The sequence below is a fragment of the Micromesistius poutassou genome (assembly GCF_964030765.1).
Source record: "Micromesistius poutassou genome assembly, chromosome: 4".
Taxonomy (NCBI): Eukaryota; Metazoa; Chordata; class Actinopteri; order Gadiformes; family Gadidae; genus Micromesistius; species Micromesistius poutassou.
Genome location: NC_140274.1, coordinates 4,899,750 through 4,919,749, shown reverse-complemented (window position 1 = coordinate 4,919,749; position 20,000 = coordinate 4,899,750). Strand labels below are relative to the sequence as shown.

Here is a 20,000-nt window from a genome sequence, read left to right as displayed (position 1 = left end):
AAACACGCACACATGTACACACACACACACGCACACACACACAAACACGCACACATGTACACACGTACACACACGCACACACACACAAACACGCACGCATGTACACACACACACACGCGCGCACACACACACACGCACCTACGGACACACACACACACATTCATGCACACACACACACACACACACACACACCCATGGACGCAAGCACACATTCACGCACACACACACACACATGCATGCACGCGCAGATGCACACACACACATACACATGTTAATCCACTGCCCTGGCCTAAGATGCAGCCCACTCACACCCCCACACACAGTCAGATCAATATTTTCCACATCGGAAGGGTTCCAAAAAAAGAAATAAAAAGGAATAAAAGATGACATCACCACCCGTGTTGCTGATCCGAAGCTATGACATCATGCTGCGGTGTGGGAGGGGTGAAGGTGTAGCTCAACACCACCCGACCCCCCCAAACACCACCCCCACCCACCCACCATCTTCAGACAGACACCCACCCCCACACACACCCCGAGGTGGACTGTTCACTCCTGCAGACATGTTTGTCGCACTACAGTTGGGGTGAGGGGGGTGGTGGTGGTGGTGGTGGTGGTGGTGTAGGAGGTGGTGCTTCTGGTGGTGGTGGTGGTGGTGTTGGTGGTGGTGCTGCTGCTGCTGGTAGTGCTTCTGGTGGTGGTAGTGGTGCTGCTGCTGCTGCTGCTGGTGGTGGTGGTGGTGGTGTAGGAGGCGGTGCTTCTGGTGGTGGTGGTGGTGTTTTTTGTTTTTTTTTCTCTTTTTTATTGACACAAATGTACAAAGGTAAGCAAACAAATGTACATCAGGTCAAAAGGATTACACAAAAAAGCCCATGGGCTTATTTCCATTGTGGTCCCTTTGTAGTGTAAGCATGTTGATAGGTGTAGTGTGTGTGTTAAATGTAATGTACATGACAGTGTGGGAACAAAGTAAAAAATGACATTCCAATCACACATTCACAATTCATAAAATATGACATTCCAATTACACATTCAAAATTCATATAAATATACATTTCATAACAATCTATAAAAGAGACAGCATAATAAATATCCCTATGACTGTCTGCTGCTCAACCATTTCTTTAAGGCTGTTTTAAAACTGACAAGAGATACAATTGTCTTCTTACTAGCAGGTAACCCATTCCATAAAACTGCAGCTGAATATAAAAAAGAACCCTTTCCCATCCAACTTCTAAATCTGAACAACACCAGATCAGTGGCACTTCTCCTTGTGGAGTAGCTATGTGTGTTTAGTATCCTAGAGAAATAATTGCATGAATATTTAGGTACCTTGTTTTTAATAATTCTAGCACCATACACAGTTGTATATAGTTTACTCTTTCCTCTACTTTCAACCACTTAAGGCTACTAAAATGAGCAGGAGTGAGATGAGGGGTTGAGAGGTTGTAGCTTAAGGATCAGCCTTACTAGTTTATTTAATTTAATTTAATTATTTTGGTGGTGGTGGTGGTGGTGGTGCTGGTGGTGCTGCTGGTGGTGGTGGTGCTGGTGGTGGTGGTGCTGCTGGTGGTGGTGCTGCTGGTGGTGTTGGTGGTGGTGGTGGTGCTGCTGGTAGTGCTTCTGGTGGTGGTAGTGGTGGTGCTGCTGCTGGTGGTGGTGGTGGTGGTGTAGGAGGTGGTGCTTCTGGTGCTGCTGCTGGTGATTGTGATGGTGGTGGTGGTGGTGGTGGTGGTGGTGGTGGTGGTGGTGCTGCTGCTGGTGGTTGTGATGGTGGTGCTGGTGCTGGTGCTGGTGGTGGTGGTGGTGGTGGTGGTGGTGGTGCTGGTGCTGCTGCTGGTGGTTGTGGTGGTGGTGGTGGTGGTGGTGGTGGTGGTGGTGCTGGTGCTGCTGCTGGTGGTGGTGGTGGTGGTGGTGGTGGTGGTGGTGTAGGAGGTGGTGGTGGTGCTTCTGGTGGTGGTGGTGCTGGTAGTGGTTGTGGTGCTGGTGGTGGTGGTGTTGGTGGGGGAGGGAGAGAATAAATCTGTCAGCGATGGCGGCCGGTGTAGCCCTCTGATGTCATCGGTGGGGGCAGCAGCAGGGCTGACGTTGGATCAGTATGCAGTGCGGACCCCCAGTACCCCGTGGACGTTGCACTCAGTGACTTCACTCTTACGTCTGCGTCGCCATGCCTTGATGCTCGGTTCATCCCATCCAGACCGGTTCTAGTGGGCGGAACAGATCCGGTGCACGTGTTGGGTCTTTCTAGGAATCCCTACCTGGTGGTGTCAAGGTTACTAGGGGAATTTGGCACGTATTTGAGGGGATGCATTTATGTGTGTGTGTTGTTCAAGGTTTATAAAGGCAGCTATGAAAAATAACATCAATATTCAGTTATAACAATCATAATATCACAAATAAATACAATGTAGGACTCATTAAGAAAGATATATATTTTATCATATATATATATATATATGATAATATATATCATCTTTCCATAATATCATGCCAAAAAATATCAAAGGTAACTATATCTTAGCCTGAGAGAGGTAATGTGGGAAGGGAAAAGCAAAGAGACAGACGTGAACGGGAGGAGGGCAGGTTTGTGGCCGCGGAGACGTGGCACATTCGGGGTATTTCGGGCCACCTAGAGTCACTGGAGCGGCTGGATGTAGCCAACCTTAGGGCTGCTGCCACTGGGAAGCCCTGAGGTTTCCCAGCCAGTGGCTTCTGGAGCAGGGACAGGGAAACATCAGCGCTTTGAGCAGCAGTGCATCTGCCAGGCCCTGTGCCCTGTTGAGCGAGAGACGGAGAGGGTCACGTACCTCACAGTATATTACAGGACAACTTACAACACACTCAATGCAACTCAGTTCAATTCAATTCCGCTTAATTCCATTCCATTCAACACATCCAGTACGGGCCGATATATACGACACATACATGGAGACGGTTCACAGCAGATACAGCCCAGACCAACACACACACACACACACACACACACCGGCACACTGCACTAACACACCATGCATTAGTGAACTGCATGGGGCTGCAGCTGGAGCAGCAGGAGACGCCAGCCAGGCCACACAGTCGGATCACAATGTGCAACACAAGTTTTTAATTGAAGAGTTACAATGACACGAGTTAAAGGAATATTTGTGCTGTAGAATGGGCCGGATTGCTTCCGATATTGCCAGGGAAACTGGGATGTAAGAAGGGGGAGGACTGAAATAGCCTTTGGCGCAGTATGACTAAGACTTTAATTGTAGAGACACATGGATGTGACCCTCTTTTCTGTGCTTGGGTTTGTGCGTGTGTTGTATGCGTGTGTGTGTGTGTCTGTGTGTGTGTGTGTGTGTGTGTGTGTTTGTGTGTGTGCGTGTATGTGTGTGTGTGTGTGTGTGTGTGTGTGTGTCTTCGTGTGTCTTGTGTGTGTTGATGCGCACAGCCCCATTACATTTCTGTCGTATGTGTGCGTGTGTACCCGGCGTGTGTACGCGTGCGTGTGTCTGTGTACTGCAGATACCAAAGAGTTCTCTGAGTATGCGATTTTGAAGAAATTGGCAACATTACGCTGTGCAGCCTAATATACCTGTCAGATTCTGTGAGGGTGTGTAGGAGGTGCTGTGGCGTGGGCGGCGGTTGAGGAAATAAACGGAGGATGAGTGCGCTCGTCTCCGGCGGCGACTGTACTTGCTTGATCACTCTCACACTACACTGCATGTAATGCTTTCTCTCTCCCACCCAGTCTCTCTGTCTGTGTGTCTGAGTGTGTTGCACTCTCTCCTCTGTCTGTCTTTCTCTGTGTTTGTGGGTGTGTGTGTGTGTGTGTGTGTGTGTCTCTCTCTCTCTCTCTCTCTCATACTCTCTCTGTGTGTCTCTCTCTCTCTCTCTCTCTCTCTCTCTCTCTCTCTCTCACTCTCTCTCTCTCTCTCATTTTGGCATTCTCTCCCCTCTCTCTCTCCTTTTGCCTGGTCCCCCTCCCTCTACCTCTCTCTCCCTTCACCTATGTTCCTCTTCCTTTCTATTCAGTGTGGCCACTTCCCCTAACCAAGTCCCAGACAGTCCCTCATAATTAGCACAACAAGGGGAACAGCAATCGATTCTTCCGTTGCTTCGCTTGCTATTCATTTATTATTGAGCCGTCACAGCCAATGAGAGCGCATAATATACGCACGCCTTGTAGGGCTTGAGTGTGTGAGCTCTGCTCTTCATGTAGCGGGCTTAATGAGCGTTCTAAACAAGAAGCATACACTGCCCCCTATGGGTGGATAATGGAGTAGCGCTGTCTTTTCCGTGAGTGCGTGTTCGAGCGTGCGTGGGTGTTATGTGAAACAAGTAGATTTGAGTGGTTGGATCAGCAAAGATCCCCTGCCTGAACTTGTGCAGCTCATGAATATGTCTGGCCGCAAGGTTACTCACGCTGAGGGAAGACAGCAGAGATGTGCAACAGGGGTTAGGACGATGCACATGGCACTGTGTTATAATGTGTATGCAGATTAGCTTTATTCTTAAAGAATCTCGGAAGGTTTGATCATTTATTCATTTATATTTCAAAACAATGTAATAAACACACACACACACACACACACACACACACACACACACACACACACACACACACACACAAATGGAAAAGGTTTCAGGCTCCACTGCCGAGGGGGAAGTGATTATATCTGTGCTTCCTGTTAGAAGGTTTCTTGGTAAGAGGGTTTCAGTTGGCGTTGGTAAAACCTGCCCTAAAAGTGACCTTTTCTGTTCTCTTTTTCTCTACTTACAAGAAAGCATGTTTCCAGACTTAAACAAACAGAGGTCGTCCTGTGGTTCAGCTTGATGAAAATGGCTTATAAATCTGAGCCACCAGGAGAACTAACGTGTTTAACATTTAACATTTAAGTTGTTTGTTTCAGCTATTCATTTGGAACGTGTTCTCGGAGAGTGACATTTATCTGTGATTTAATTAAAATGACACGTTTTCTTTCATTTGTGAATCAATGTGATGATAATCTGCCTCTTGTTCTCCAGGCTGTTAGATGTGATATTGATTTGTTGACCCATTGTGCAATGAGATGACATGAGTGTGTGGAGTAATATTTGTAGTTGTTTAGTTGCTGGCATGATTAACATGTATTTATTTATGAATAACATTGGGGTATTCTGATGTATTTTGGATCATGTTTGCGTGTTGCCGTGGTAACACGTGGCCTGCGTGACCCGGGTAGCCGGGCAGGGGAGGGGGGGCGGAGTCTGGGGTCAGGGTCGCGGGCCAGACACAAGGGCACATTCAGTTGGTAATTAAAGGCTTCGTTAAGCAGCTTTGAGACAAGTTATTAGTTGACCAGGGGGTGGGTTTGGGGGGGTAGTGAGGAGGGGGTCCGTGGGGTTTGGCCCATGGTTTGGTTGGGGCGGGGTCGTGTGGGGTGGGGTCAGCAGAATCCTCCACAGTGACCCAGAAAGCTGAATTGTGTTGGTTAGGATGACTAGATAACCATGGCAACGCCATCACTTGGAAATGGATTGTATTGCAAGTCCAAGATGTAATATATATATAGATATTCACACGTTTGACACGTTTTTTTTTTACTTTGTAACACACGTTTGAAAAGGGGCGATACAATGTGTCTTGGTATTATTATTAAATTCACTTGTGTATTCAAGACAATTGTTTTTATTATATAATGCTATCAATCAATAATACTATTTGGAACACAGAGTTAAAACGGTGATTGTCATTAAGGGCTGTATTGATTAATCTCAACTGGTAGTGTCCTTTTAGCATAAGCAATAGAATAAACAGAATAGTCAGTGGATTCTCTTCAGAAGATTGTTCTCTTGCGATGCCCTCTGTTTATGACAAATACATGTCTGCTACAGTGCACCTCTCTCGCCCTCCTCTCTGCCTCTCTCTCTCTCTCTCTCTCTCTCTCTCTCTCTCTCTCTCTCTCTCTCTCTCTCTCTCTCTCTCTCTCTCTCTCTCTCTCTCTCTCTCTCTCTCTCTCTCTCTTCTCTCTCTCTCTCTCAACATGCCCTCTACTGGTTGAAATCATGAGACCCTCACACCCACACGGCTCTGCAAAGAGAGACATTTTATGCTGTGAAAGAAATAAAAATGTCACCTCAGGCCTACTTCATGCCAGCAAGATACAAAATACAAGACAGAAAATAAATCAAGCACTGTGTGAGAAACCCTGTGTGTTTGCTCCGGGACGACGGAGCTCATCGCGTCTCCCTCTCCGTCTCCGTCTCCCGCTGTGGTATGTGTGTCACACGCGGTGACATCACCACACTCGGGCACCCGGCCAATGAGGAACCACAGGGGGCCGTTCGGTTACAGGTCACCGCACCCACGGCAGCCAATCTGCGGCGGCCTCGGGAAGGCCGTTACCATAGCGATGCGTGGAGGTTCAAACACGCAAGATATATGGCAGATGTCGCCGCCGCCTGTGTGGCTTCCGTATGCACCTGTACACACAGACCTGGGGCCGCTGCACACGCACACACACACACACACACGCACGCACATACATACACGCACGCACACACACACACACACGCACGCATGCACACAAACACACGCACACACATATACACACACACACACACACACACACAACACACATGGTGGCTGAAGAGATGCTACTTTCTGAGAGAGAAAGCTACGTCACTATGTATGCGTAGCTTTGGGACATATGGCACATGCATACTTATGGTATAATCCCCAATAAGATTTGAGACTTCTATTCACGTTATGTTCAAACTGTTTCCTGCCACAGTTTGGTGGTCGGTGATTTGAGAACGCAACATTCCATAATGTGTGTGTGTCCTCTGCTGCATGTGATGGCATTATGTCCCCCTGATCCACACAGTGTATGTTATACTGTTACAAGCAGAGCATGGTGCTTGTTTACAGAGCAAAACAGTAGCTAGTGTGTGTTGATAGTTTTATTTATTAGTTGGATTTAGACGGAACAGAAGGACACGCAGACAAGAGCACGCAGAAAAGACATGAGGTTGTGTACATCGACATACACACAAGACACACACACACACACACACACACACACACACACATATATGCACACACACACACACTCAAACATACAAGCACACACACACACACACACACACACACACACACTCAAACATACAACAAGCACACACACACACACACACATATACATGCACACAAACAAACACACACACACACACACACCCTTACTCAGGTCCCATGAAATAAAACAGGAACTTCCGTTCAATTTTGTATTAACTGTTGGCATAAACTATGTCAAGACACAGCGAGGGGCCGTTAAAGTAGCAATGTCTGAGGTCATGGGAAATCCATTGAACAAACAATCGCTGCATAGGGCACGCTTTGTGAGGAAAGCTGCTCTTCCTGTGTGTATAACCATAGGAAGTATCTCTACACAGCCGAGGGAACCTGAGGAAATGTACAGTGTCTCCGACAATACAACAGGACAGGATCGTCTGCCAAGCTTCCTCCACAAGCGTGAGGTGTTGGTCACCGCGTGAGTCACGCTCCTCTGATGGGCCGTGGAAAAACAGAAAGATCAAACAATAACGGCCCGTTGCTGGATGACGATAACACCACTGTCAATTATTACTGTATGGAATGAGTTGCCAGTAAATGGAAGATAATGATTGAAAGAAAGGTGTGTGCGTGTGTGTTCACTCATGTTTTCCTTCCCGTCTTACCAAATCAATGGATTAAAAACACACTTCATTGAGCACTCCAAGTTATGATTCAAACATCAGATGGGAATCTTCACGTTCTGCTTAGTTAATATTTCTGTCCTGAAAAGCTATCACGTATCAAGATACATGACATCTTATTTGCTTTTTCATTTTCTTACTTTGAAAAAATGTTAATCTGTATTATTATTATTTTTAACCAAAAGCCCCACTAGACTAGGGACAAGTGTCGGAAATTAGCTTGGGCCAAAAACACTATGATGCAAACACCAGATGACTGTCTCAACCTTATCTATGTTTCTGTATCCGCCCCTATTCAAATAAAGCTTAAATAGATAAATAAATGTTTACCAAGAAATACAAATGGGCTACAATAGAAATGACTAGAAAAAAAAATCACCAACTTACTTTTGTAAATTGGTACAAATATTTTGGGTTCATTCAGAACTAAAATGCGTCCTTGCTCTTTAGCTTAACGCCAGTTGTTAGTAACCCGTTGTGGAAAGAGAAATATCCAAGGCTCTTGCGGCCTCTACAGGAACACAGGACACAATTGTGAACTTCATTTAACACCAAAAATACTTCCGTAGTCAATTCCGTGAATTACACAAAAAGGTTTGCAGAAGTCATTACCTCGGAAAACCCTGCCTTGCATCTCGCAGTATTGCCAAGGTCAGAATGTTGTACCTACTGCCAATCAAGGAACGTTGCTAAACACAGACAGAACAGTGAAGCCCTTCGAAACTGCTGCAGGTGAGAGAGCCATGTGTATGAATAATCAGCCCCGCCCCCTCTTTCTGTGCTATTGAGAGGTGTTGCATCACCCCACACCCCCCCTCTTCTGCGGAGCTATACCGCCTTTCTTTATAGGTCCTTGAGCTATACACACCATTACGTTATGCGCATGCCTGTGAAGATGGATTCCCTGAACCAATCAGGGAAGAGATGTTCTGACCGATCAGAAATGAGTTAGGAGCAGTGAACTTAAATGTAAATTGTCTCATACAGAGGCAGTGAAGCAGAACCAATATCCACAGGGCATTTCATTCTCTAAAAGCTGATCGATGAGAGCTTAAATCTTACCTGCTAAGGGTGATATAAATATTCAATGATGTCTAGACTGCCATCACCCTTGTGGGCTCAGCACAAACATCTCTCTTTAATGAGATCAAGTTTAAAGTGGGGGCCACAAATGAATGGACCAGACTGCAGTTTATGCAAAAAACAGTACTAGGCTATTTTAACATGTAAATAGGCCAACTAATTTACCAGTGGGTAAGGAAGAGTGTTACTTGCTATTTTGTTGTTTATTCCTTAAATAAAATAAAAAATAAAAAAAATAAAAAAGATCTCTACTCAAACATACATATTGCAGTCCATTCAGTCAACACATCTCCAACCGCACCAAACATCTGGAAAACCCTTTCTTGAATCTGAATGAGTCTAAGGTCAACTTAAATGTATCAATTAAGCAGAACTAAGGTTGTCGGGTTGGAAAATAAAAGAAACGCTAATGCTAAATGCCATCTCGATAATGCTAACAGCATTTTAATAAAATGTATTTTAAATGAAATCTTAACTCTTCACTACAGCTCTTTGAAGTTCTTGCAAGATGTGTTTGCGTGAGGATCTGTTGTCCAGAGGGCCAGGTGAGAGATCAGCCGGAAGGACCATGGTGGAGCTCCAACTGAAATAGTTTGTGATTGGCTGATGTTGGATTGCATTCAAGTACTATAAAATATATATTTTAATCCAAACAGGGCCACTGAATAATGGTCACATGGTCATATCATATAAAAACACATGCTCCTCCCTGTAGAAGATGTACCAAATAACCAATCAAGGCACCGTGCTGTTATGGCCATACGGTGGCGCCATGTCCACATGTTCTTCACGAGTATCAGTCGGAGGAAGGCGGTGAAGCGCAACTTGGCCTGTGATAATTTAAATGGGTCGATAAGAGAGTAGCTGTTAAGCTAAATGTGTTTAGGGGAATATGCTTAGGGTAGCATTTGACATTCACTGTAAAAAAATAAATAAATTCAACCACAGCAATTGAGTTCGCAGGACAACAACCCCGGACATCTCCTCCATCCAAGAGATATAAGGATAACCTGTGCTCTACTGGTATTTTAAGTGCCAAATACCTGAATCACTTGTAAATGTGATAGAGCCCATCTTATCCATAATAAAAATAAAGTATCCAAAGTCGAAATGACGGTTTAAACTATCCACTTGCTGTGTCATTATGTGGAGCTTGTTGCCCCGACCGAGACAGAACAAACAAGGCCCGGCCCGGGAGAGGACTCGGGACATATGCTCCCCCTCTCCTGTTGGCAGGCCTCCTCCTCCCCTCCCACCGCGCGTACCCGCGCTACTGCGCTCCCACCGCGCGTACCCGCGCTACTGCGCTCAGAGCCTGCAGACAGACAGTAGTCCAGCACGCCGGGGGAGGACAGGCATCCCAACTTGTTGGTTGTGAGAAAACAACTAAACAAGTAAACAAACGTGCTTGTTTGTCTCGAATTTTGACTTCGTAGGATATATCATCTTATTGGATACCCCGAACGAACGACCACTTTCCGGCAGGTTATTAACTACTTTTTTTCACTTCTTGGAGTAGTCTCCGGGCATGGGGAGCCTGCATCGCAGTCTGTTTTAATTGAAGGTAAGTTTTGCTGGCACTGATCATGGATTCCCATCGCTACAAACTTTACGCACAGACAAACATCGCCGCGAACTTTTGATTTATTCCGCGTCCGCGTGTTTAACCTTACCGTTCAGAGTGTACTTCGCTGACTAACTATAATCCCATTGAAATGCCTTTTGACATTTTCCACGTTTTAAAACTTCTTCTGACTGATGCCAAGTTTGGAACTAGATAGGTCTGTTTCCCGGAGCGGTGAAACTGCGCTCCTGCCCAAATGGTTAATGAGTAAACTTTGAGAGTTTGGACATTGCAGCGGCTCTCCAATCGGCTTCAATGGTGATTGATGGTCCTGTGTTTACTTCCAGGGGTCAACCCAGTGTCCGAGGAAGACACAATGTTTGCATTGTGACCTTTTGTTCCGGACAAGGTTATCCTCAACAGGGGAGTATTCACAGACAGACCAGCCAGACGGACTGACACGGTCTAATAATGGACGGGGCCAACGACGTGGATCTGTCCAACAATAACATCACCCCATTGTGGAAGCGACGCACTGACTGTTATGGCACCAGGGCCGGCAGCAAGGCCAAACCCAGACCCCTCAGTTACCAGATAGATGGGGTTCACATGACGGACTTTCCCGTGGAGGACAAGGGCCCCTTCACGTTCAGCCAGCCTGCAGAGACGGGGGTCGCCAAACCGGTAGCCAAGAACACGTCGGTCTTGAAACACGTCCTAAACAAACCGTCCAGGAAGACTCGCGTGGTTCGGAGCATCAGCATCGGACATCTCTCAAATGCGCGCTTCGCCTTTTCACGGTTCATGTCCAGTGAGAAATCAGCGTCGCTGGACAATAGAGTGAGAAATGGAGCCTATGAGACTGGGAAAACCGCCGTGAAGTGCCCTCAAGACGAACAAAAATGCAAGTCCACTCCAGTGGCGCTGAACTCTCAGAGGGACTGCAACGCTTTTGGCAACGGCTCGTCATCACCGGAAGACGTTGCTTCAACGCCGACGCTGTCTTCCCCTGACCTCTCCCCCCTCACCCCCAACAACAACAACCGCTACAACCACAACCACCACCACCACCACCGCCCGCCCTCCCCCTGCCCCGGCGCCCCCGTCCCCAGCCCCTCTCCCCCCGCCCGCCGCACCCCTCCCCTCTCCCACTGCTCCTCCTCCAGCATCCCCTCCCTCTCGTCCTCCCACTCCTCGGGGCCCCCCACCCCGCGCTCCCCGTCCCCCGCCGACTCGGTGGCCATGCTCAGCCGCCAGACGTCCTCGGCGTCCGCCGCCTCCGCCCACGACGACGCCCGCTCGTCGCACGTCCGATCTCCGTCCTCCTGCTCCTCCTCCTCCTCCTCCACCGCCTCCACCTCCGCCTCGTCGTCCCCCTCGCTGGCGTCCCCCAGCTCCGCCTCCCCGCTGCCCTCCGTGGTCCTCAGCACGCACAGCGCCGCCGCCCAGAAGATGGGCACCCAGCAGCTCATCCCCAAGGGCCTGGTGTCGGACGCGCGGCCGGGGCTGGGCGGACTGGCCGGCCTCCTGGGGCTGGACAGCTCCAAGAGGGCCCTGAAGAGCCGCAGCATGGTGGAGACCGGGGCCTTCTTCTCCACGGGTCCGGGCTCGGAGGGCGACGGCGACAGCCCCGGGGCCCTCCGGAGAGGGCTGAGGAGCACGTCCTACCGGAGGGCGGTGGTGTGTGCCGAGGAGACGCCCAAGGCCTGTAAGCCCACGCTCAAAGGGCTGCAGGAGGGGGCGGACTCACCTGACGGCCCGGCCAGCCCCAGCTGTAGCCCCAGCTGTACTCCCAGCGCTGCCAAGCAGCTGTTCGCCACCGAGGGGCCGGCCAAACCGTCCAGTCCTGGGAGCCTGAAACCGGCCAGCCCAGGAACCGTGAAGCCTTCCAGCCCTGGAACCGTGAAGCCTTCCAGCCCTGGAACCGTGAAGCCTTCCAGCCCTGGAACCGTGAAGCCTTCCAGTCCTGGAACCAGAAAGACTGCAACCCTCGGAAAAAACAAGGTGGGTCAGATATATGGTCTTAATCCATCCAGTCTTCGTCAGTCATGCTGTGCAACAGGGTTGTAGTCCGGGGACAATCGTAACCTCAACTGGACATCTGAAATTGAGCCTTGCAATGAGAGACAGTGGATTGCAGAAGTACAGGGTTATTCCCACACTACGAGCTTGTGGGATCCACACTCAGCATGCAACACACACCCAGCATAGGCAGAAAATCAGATAGGGGTTGTTGTAAAAGGGCACCTGGAACAAGAGAGGGGTCATGAGCAGGGGATGGCTAGAGGACTACAATCCCCCTGTGTATGTCAGGGTTGTCAGTGCTTTTACCCTGCCAGGAATCTCGTGGTTAAAGTGAGTGCCTTTTGTGTTTAACATACTTTCCAGAATCCTGATAGAACAAAGCAACTGATAAGTCAACGCACGTTTGACAGTGAAGGTAAGAAACGTCCTCTTCTTCCACTCTTCCTCTTCTTTTATTGTTTATGTTCATAAAGGTTATTCTTGAGAGCCTTCAGTCTCCCTTTCTTGTATTACATTTGTGGCTAACATGTAGAACAGCTCTTCGCGATGATAAAGTTCACTTTGTTACTATTGCGGAATTTGACTTGAACTGAATTAAAGTAATAAACATATAAAACAAAGCAGACTCCAAGCTGAAAGGCTCTGGGTTCGGTCCCCAGTGTACCTATAGGTGACCTTGAGCAAGATGCCTAACCCACAACTTATTGCGGACTAAAAACCAATTCACTATCCACCACTGGATGAAAGGGTCTGCTCAATAGCAACAAGCATGTATTGTGCTTGGCTCCGACTGTGTGTGAGAGCTGTGTTGTTTCTGTGTCTCAGAGGAGGAGCTGTACCAGAACTACCAGGAGAAAGCGCTGCACAATGACTCTGACGAGGACCCCGAGCCCAGCGTGCCCCAGCCAGATGACCGCATCGTGGTGCAGTACCGGCCCATACGCACGTCCTGGAGCCAGCTCAGCGTGGTCAGTCACAACACACACTCACACACACACGCACGCCAGCATGCGCGCGCAATCACACACACACACACACACACACACACACACACACACACACACACACACACACGCACACACGCTACACACAGAAACCCAAACGTATACGGATATCCGAAGATAGCCCGTCTTCTTTGTCTCTCCCTCTGATCTCACTCTCATCACGTACGCAGACCAACATAAACACTGAGCGCGCGCGCGTGTGTGTGTGTGTTGTTGTGTGTTGTTGTGTGCGAGGTGTGCGTGCATGCGTGGTTTAAAATGCCAGGAATGTGGTCCTATCCGGTCGGTGTACAGAACATTCTGGGGCTCTCATCTCTTGCTCTGTCATCTCTTTTGGTATCCTCGCCTCCATTGTGCTCCTCCTCCTCCTCCTCCTCCTCCTCACGAGCCCAGGACGGTCTAACCCTGGCCAGGGTGGGACGCCGGGTACAGGCAGAGGTAGACACAGGATGCAGGAAACTCTGCGGAGAAACACATGAAGCACATGAAGTTAGCGGACGCTAACTTCATGTGCGCGGACGCTTCCATCCACTTTGGAGGGGAAGCGAGTGTGTAGGAATCCTCATGCTCGTGGCGTGGGGCACTGTGGCGGCCGCGCATTACAATATGGAGCGCCGGGGCCTGGAATGCAGGGAATATAAACAGAGGGAGAAGAACCAATTCAGTTTCCTGGCTGGGAGTTCTGCTCTTGCAGCCCCTTGTTCTTGGAGAGACAGAGAGAACGGGCGAGAGAGAGAGGGAGAGAGAGGGTGACAGAGAGAGAGAGAAAGAGAGAGAGAGAGAGGGAGGGGGAGAGAGAGAAAGAGAGGGAAAGAAACTGGGAGAGATAGATTAAGCAAATAAATACAGGCTTTCTACAGTAGACAACCCGGCGTGGAAATGCAGACAGACTGAAGTAAACGTGATAACTAAAAGGGAAAATTGTCATGGAACTGGAATGGATTAGTGAATTGACTGAGGGCTGTGTGTGCGTGTGTTAGCGAGGCGTCTAGGTGTGTACTGCCAGCTCGTCTGCCAACTCAGCCACCCAAAACAGCCCAACACTAGGCAGCTCCCCCGACCAGGAACCTTTTGTTCGGCTTGTTTGGTGTGGCCAAGTTTTCTTTTCTTTCTGTTTCAATTTAATTTCAGTTCCCTGGACGAAGGATTCAGTTTGCCGCGAGTGGCAGAGAGTCTGAAAGGGAAATGTAGCTTTCTTTTTATTAACCACAGAACAATCACAACAGTTTTGCCAACATCGTATAGTCAGATATTTCTTACACAGTGGGGAGGGCTTATTTAACATTCCTTTAAAGGAACGTTTGATTATGGTGTTGTGTTCTGTTTTAAATGTCTGAACTTGCTAAGGACAGCAACCTGTAATGAGTGATGATTCTAAGTGGTTAATTAAGTCAAGTCAGCATTGAACTCTCCTCCAGTGGTATATCTGGGTCGGAGATAAACAAAATTTCGATTCCTCTATTTGTATTGCACATATTTTGGAATTGACAATAAAGATGACTTTGATTTTGACTTTGAATATCTACAGGTTAGCTAAAGGCGATCACATGACATTGTGTACATGGGGAGCCCGACATTCAGTCGGGCTCCTTGTCTTGTGTTGTTGTACGCTGTGTGATTTGAACGGGGCTGAATGGGTGTATCTGCTGCACAACGAAACTTCCCCTTGGGGAACACACAGATTTTATGAACTTGTTCTTTGAACTCCATTTGAATTGAAAGTCTCATGACGTGGGGAACCAGATTTCCCAGAGTGACGTCTTCCCCTTTTGTAGATGCAGTTCCCTCCCCTCCTCCCCCCTCCCTCGTCTCGAATGCACCTGGTTCGAGACCCTTCTCTGCGTCTCTTCGGGTTTCAACTGCATGTCCTGTTCCACAAATAAAGCGGGAGAGGAGCGAGCGACAGGAAGTGATGTCGCCTGAAGTCTTCCTTCTGAAATAGAGCTGGGCTTTACTTGATAAGTGAGGTCATCTTTTAACAGTGTGTGGTTCTTTTTCTGTCGTGCATCCTAGTAAACTATTTGAACCGCTATCCATGACCCAATAATGCTGTGTTTATTTATATAGTAGAGGGCTTTTTATAGTGGGTCCAAGATCCAATGTCCTCCCGTGTGAGAGGAGGGTGAAGTCCTTTTGGTGCCATGAGCTTTGCGCCTGCATACTCACTTACAAATCAAGTTTATAACCTTGTTGTTACGTCCTAGTAATATCCTACTTAGCCTTCTTTATAGAGATGAGCTCATGGTACAAGCTTTGGCCCTGCATGTGACAGAAACTAAACTGCATCGGGGGTGGTGGGGGAGTGACTACCAGACATGTTTAGTCTGCCAACGCTCTGTTTGTCCTCGCTGTTTGCCATTGGCTGCAGGGAAGGAGAGGAGACACTGGAGGATCAGGGAACAGTATCACTTCCCGGTTGACTTGCGTGGGCCTTCGGCAGAGTGCGGGAAGCTTGGGAAAGAGGGCCTGGCCCCCTGGGGCGGCTGGCTTGGCGGAGCCGGCTTGTTGGTGGAGGAGCTGTTATGGTATAGGTTTCGTTTTTGGCAACGTGAGATAAGCTTTCGCCCGGCAGACAGGTTCGTCAGGGAGTACGTGCTTGCGTGTGGGAGAGATTGCGTGTGCGAATGAGTGTGAGTCAGAAGGGTCCAGAGTCCTGGTTAAACATTAACCCTGCTGGGTTCCCTTGGGTCAAGATTGATTGTGTTTGTCTGACACGTGATTGTATCAGAGTCAGGTCTTCTGATCACAGTCATCATAACAACACGCTTTCCCGTCGTCCCCTCTCAACGCTGCTGTTCTTCAGCCCTATGCCTGCTTCATATCATCATAACAACACACAAGTCTACGCTCATGTAAACCATATGTGCTCGGTCAAAATATGCAGTTGCATCATAATTGCAACCCACCTATTTCGTGTACGCTTTTTGCTGTCATAAAACATTGAGAAAAAAAAAAGCCTTAAAGTTTAAAGTTATGTTCAAAAATCCTTTGCGCAGTTCTCGTAGCCAAGGTAGATTTGTTGTCTGCATTGTTCAGACCTCTATATTACTGTGGGCTTGTGTCCAAAAATCGGACCCAAACAAAGTTTCAATTGAATATATCACTTGGTGTCCAAGGTCTCCATTATTAGATGGCTTCCAGTAGTCTTGCTAAGTTTACTAAATATAGGGTTATATAAATATAGGGTTACAATATGATTATTCACGTGTTCATTGTAATATCTTTAATCTAATCCCAAACTCTGCTTTGTGTTTAGGTGAAGAAAAGTGGCCTCTCTGACAAGCTGAGCATGGAGGAACGCAAAAGGCAGGAGGTAGGAGTCATGTCGTGACGTACGGGGACATATGGTGACACATCTCGACATGAGCTGTCCCGTCAGGACATGGGGTGTGATGTCACAACGTGACGTGGCATGTCGCATAACTTGGACCCCTGCCATTAACGGATAAGAATCTAACTTTGAGCTCACACAAACATTGCTATACACACACACACACACACACACACACACACACACACACACACACATACACACACACACACACACACACACACACACACACACACACACACTGACTAGAGTACAACTGCATTAGACTGTATGACTCTTTGTGGTTTGATGGCTGTTAACTCCACCACCACACCCATTCAACATTAAGGAAAGAGTAATGAAATACTGTCAGCAGCAACACTGCTTAACCTGGAATATAGTGCATGTTAAAGAATGGATTAGAGCTAACCCATAGCATCTGTGCATACCCCATTAGTTCCAGGGGCCAAAGTAGCATGACTAAAGGCTAGATAGGAGCAGTTGGTAAAGTTCCTCAGGAGCACATGGTATTTCTCAGCGACATGCCACAGTCATGAATGTACCATCCAGGAATGTCAAGTATGATACGAACCCGGGCCAACGCGTGACTCACAGCCTAATGGGCTGATTGAACGTTCTGAGGCCGCTTGTGAACACACGCAAATAAGCTGCTTGCTTCGGAACGGCTGCTGGAAAGTGAATGAATGAATGGATGGGATCATGAAGTCACAGCAGCAGTTGACGCGGTGCTCCTCCACCCTCTGCCCGTCGCTCTGTCTTTACATTGAGGGCATTTAACAGACGCTTTTATCCAAAGTGACTTACAATAAGTACATTTGTCCGAAGGAAGAGAAACATCAATATATCTCTGTCGGTACAGTAAGGATGTTCATAGAGCCAAGTGCCAAGTACTAACCATCACTAGGTTAACCCATTCCCCGTATACAACAAAGACAGCTAGGATAAGATGCTACACAATGCTAAGTACTATTTTTAAGTGCCAGCCCAGGACATACAACATACAATAATTGCGTACATTAAGTGCCAGGACGTACAACATACAATCAGTGCGTACATTAAGTGCCAGGACGTACAACATACAATAAGTGCATTAGAGGGGTGTGTGTGTGTGTGTGGGGGGGGGGGGGGGGGGGGGGGGGTATGGGGGGGTGGGCGAGCCAGAGTCTCGGTGGAGGTTGTCTTCACGTCCTCTCTATGGTCCTCTCCTCCAGGCCATCTTCGAGGTGATCTCCTCGGAGCACTCCTACCTCCACAGCCTGGAGGTCCTGATCCGCATGTTCAAGAACTCTGCGGAGCTCAGCGACGCCATGACCAAGACGGAGCACCACCACCTCTTCTCCAACATCACCGACGTCTGCGCCGTCAGCAAAAAGTACGCCCTGGTGCCCTCTGTGTCGCCACCGTGCAGTTTGTCCTGAACCGCGGTCCCATCGTGGTTAGGGTGTTGGTGCCCATTGACATGTACATTTACATTTAGGGCATTTAGCAGATGCTTTTATCCAGAGCAACTTACAATAAGTACATTTGTCAGAAGAAGGAGAAACAATATGCCGCTGTCGGTACAGTAAGGATGTTCATAGAGAACCAAGTGCCAAGCACTTCAATGGGTTAACAATCGCTAGGTTAACCCATTCCCCTTATAAAACAAAGCCAGCTAGGATAAGATTCTACACAATGCTGACCCCCATCCCAAAGGTTTTGGGTTTGATCCCTGATGTCCACGGCTTACCCTGTAGGCATCCTTGAGCAAAGACGGCCGTAACTCCTACCTGGTCGCAGTACAGATATCTGATATCTTTGTTGTAGGTCTGGGGCCGTATTCACAAAGATTTTTATCTTACCACTAGGAGTGCTCCTAACTCGCGCTAAAACATTTTACGTAGGAGTTTTTTCTTAAAAGTTATTCACAAAGCCGCTGAGACCTACTCATACTAAAGATAAATCACTAAGAGTGAACTAAGAGTAACGCCCCCTAACGCCCCCTTACGTCGATTCTCGTGCACGAGTTTTGAAGCGGTCAGTACAGTGATTGGCTGTTGAGTGCCGGCGGTCTCCGTGAAACTCATTCACAACTTCCCACAAACGAGCCCACTAAATCAACGAAAAATTCGGAAATAGCCTAGGCTACAAATGAAGTCCTATCAAACAGTTATGGACAGTGCAGTTAGCAGAATACATGCACGATGACAAGTTTGTGCAGACCACGATAATGACGTTATATGCACGTTAAAAAGAGAGCCAAAGCAAACAATAAAAATACGTAAAAAAATACGCACCCTGCAAACTATTATCCAATGAGCATATTTCCAGCACTTAAAGTTTGGGCGTAGCCAGAGATTGTAATTAAGGTGCGCCTGTGAGAGTTTGGGTGGCCTCAAGTTCACAGTGATTTACCGGAACGCTGTTAGAATAACTGCTGCAAGTGTCCAGTGGAAGCCAGGGTCCGGAGCGATCGATACGACTATCCTGAAAGCAGCCCTGGCTCTCCACTAAATCACTCCACGCTGTACATGGGGGAATGTAATGTATGGATATAATCGCAAAATCCAATAGGGGGGTTTCCTTCACAGCCCCGCTTCTGTGGTAGCGAATGCGTGGACCTAGACCGGTCACTACGCAGTCCTAGTGCAACGCGCACCGCGCACCGCTCACCGCCCTCTCTGTCACATTTTGCTTTAAATTGAAAGAAATCCTTGTAATGAATTAATTCTGAAAATATTTAGGTGTGCCAGGACCACGCTTGGGTGTCCCAGGCACACCCATGCACACCCGTGGCTACGTCACTAAACACTTTAAATATCAGCCGATACCACCGTTCAAGTCCTCCTATCATGATGAATGAAGGAGAAGACAACGTGAAACGCAAGCGAAAGCCCAACTGGTCCGACTCCCGACTCCTTGCTGAGCATATTATAAACTCAATACAATAAATTATCTTACAATAAATTATTAGATAGTAATCATAAGTAAGAGTAGTTATAGGCCTATTATTTTTTACTTCAAACCATTTATTTTTATTTGAAATAAATAATGATGATTAAAGTTTTGTATTACTATTAATACATGAGACAAATAATGATGGGTTAAGTGATTTATTTATATTTATATATTAAATAATTAAGGATGATTAAAGGTACATTTGTAACATTGCCCCCGTGTGTTTTAACCATCACTGATTGTTGCAATATTCCTAAATCGACGTCATTGCAAAGTTACATTTTTTTTTTGTGTTATTCACTAATTCCACAACAAGTTTGATACCCTCACGATTTTGCCTATA

The 20,000-nt window shown here is 47.6% G+C and overlaps 1 protein-coding gene across 1 annotated transcript in view; it reads left to right on the top strand.

The window, feature by feature from the left end:
- Nucleotides 1–10,126: 10,126 nt before the first annotated feature.
- Nucleotides 10,127–20,000, top strand: part of LOC311342611 (rho guanine nucleotide exchange factor 26-like) — a 31,784-nt gene continuing 21,910 nt past the window's right edge. The window contains exons 1-6 of the mRNA XM_084467470.1: nucleotides 10,127–10,360; nucleotides 10,708–12,364; nucleotides 12,749–12,800; nucleotides 13,211–13,353; nucleotides 16,646–16,702; nucleotides 17,932–18,092. Coding sequence (XP_084323596.1) covers nucleotides 10,832–12,364; nucleotides 12,749–12,800; nucleotides 13,211–13,353; nucleotides 16,646–16,702; nucleotides 17,932–18,092 — 1,946 coding nt within the window. The 5' untranslated portion in view covers nucleotides 10,127–10,360; nucleotides 10,708–10,831. The remainder of the gene's footprint in view (nucleotides 10,361–10,707; nucleotides 12,365–12,748; nucleotides 12,801–13,210; nucleotides 13,354–16,645; nucleotides 16,703–17,931; nucleotides 18,093–20,000) is intronic.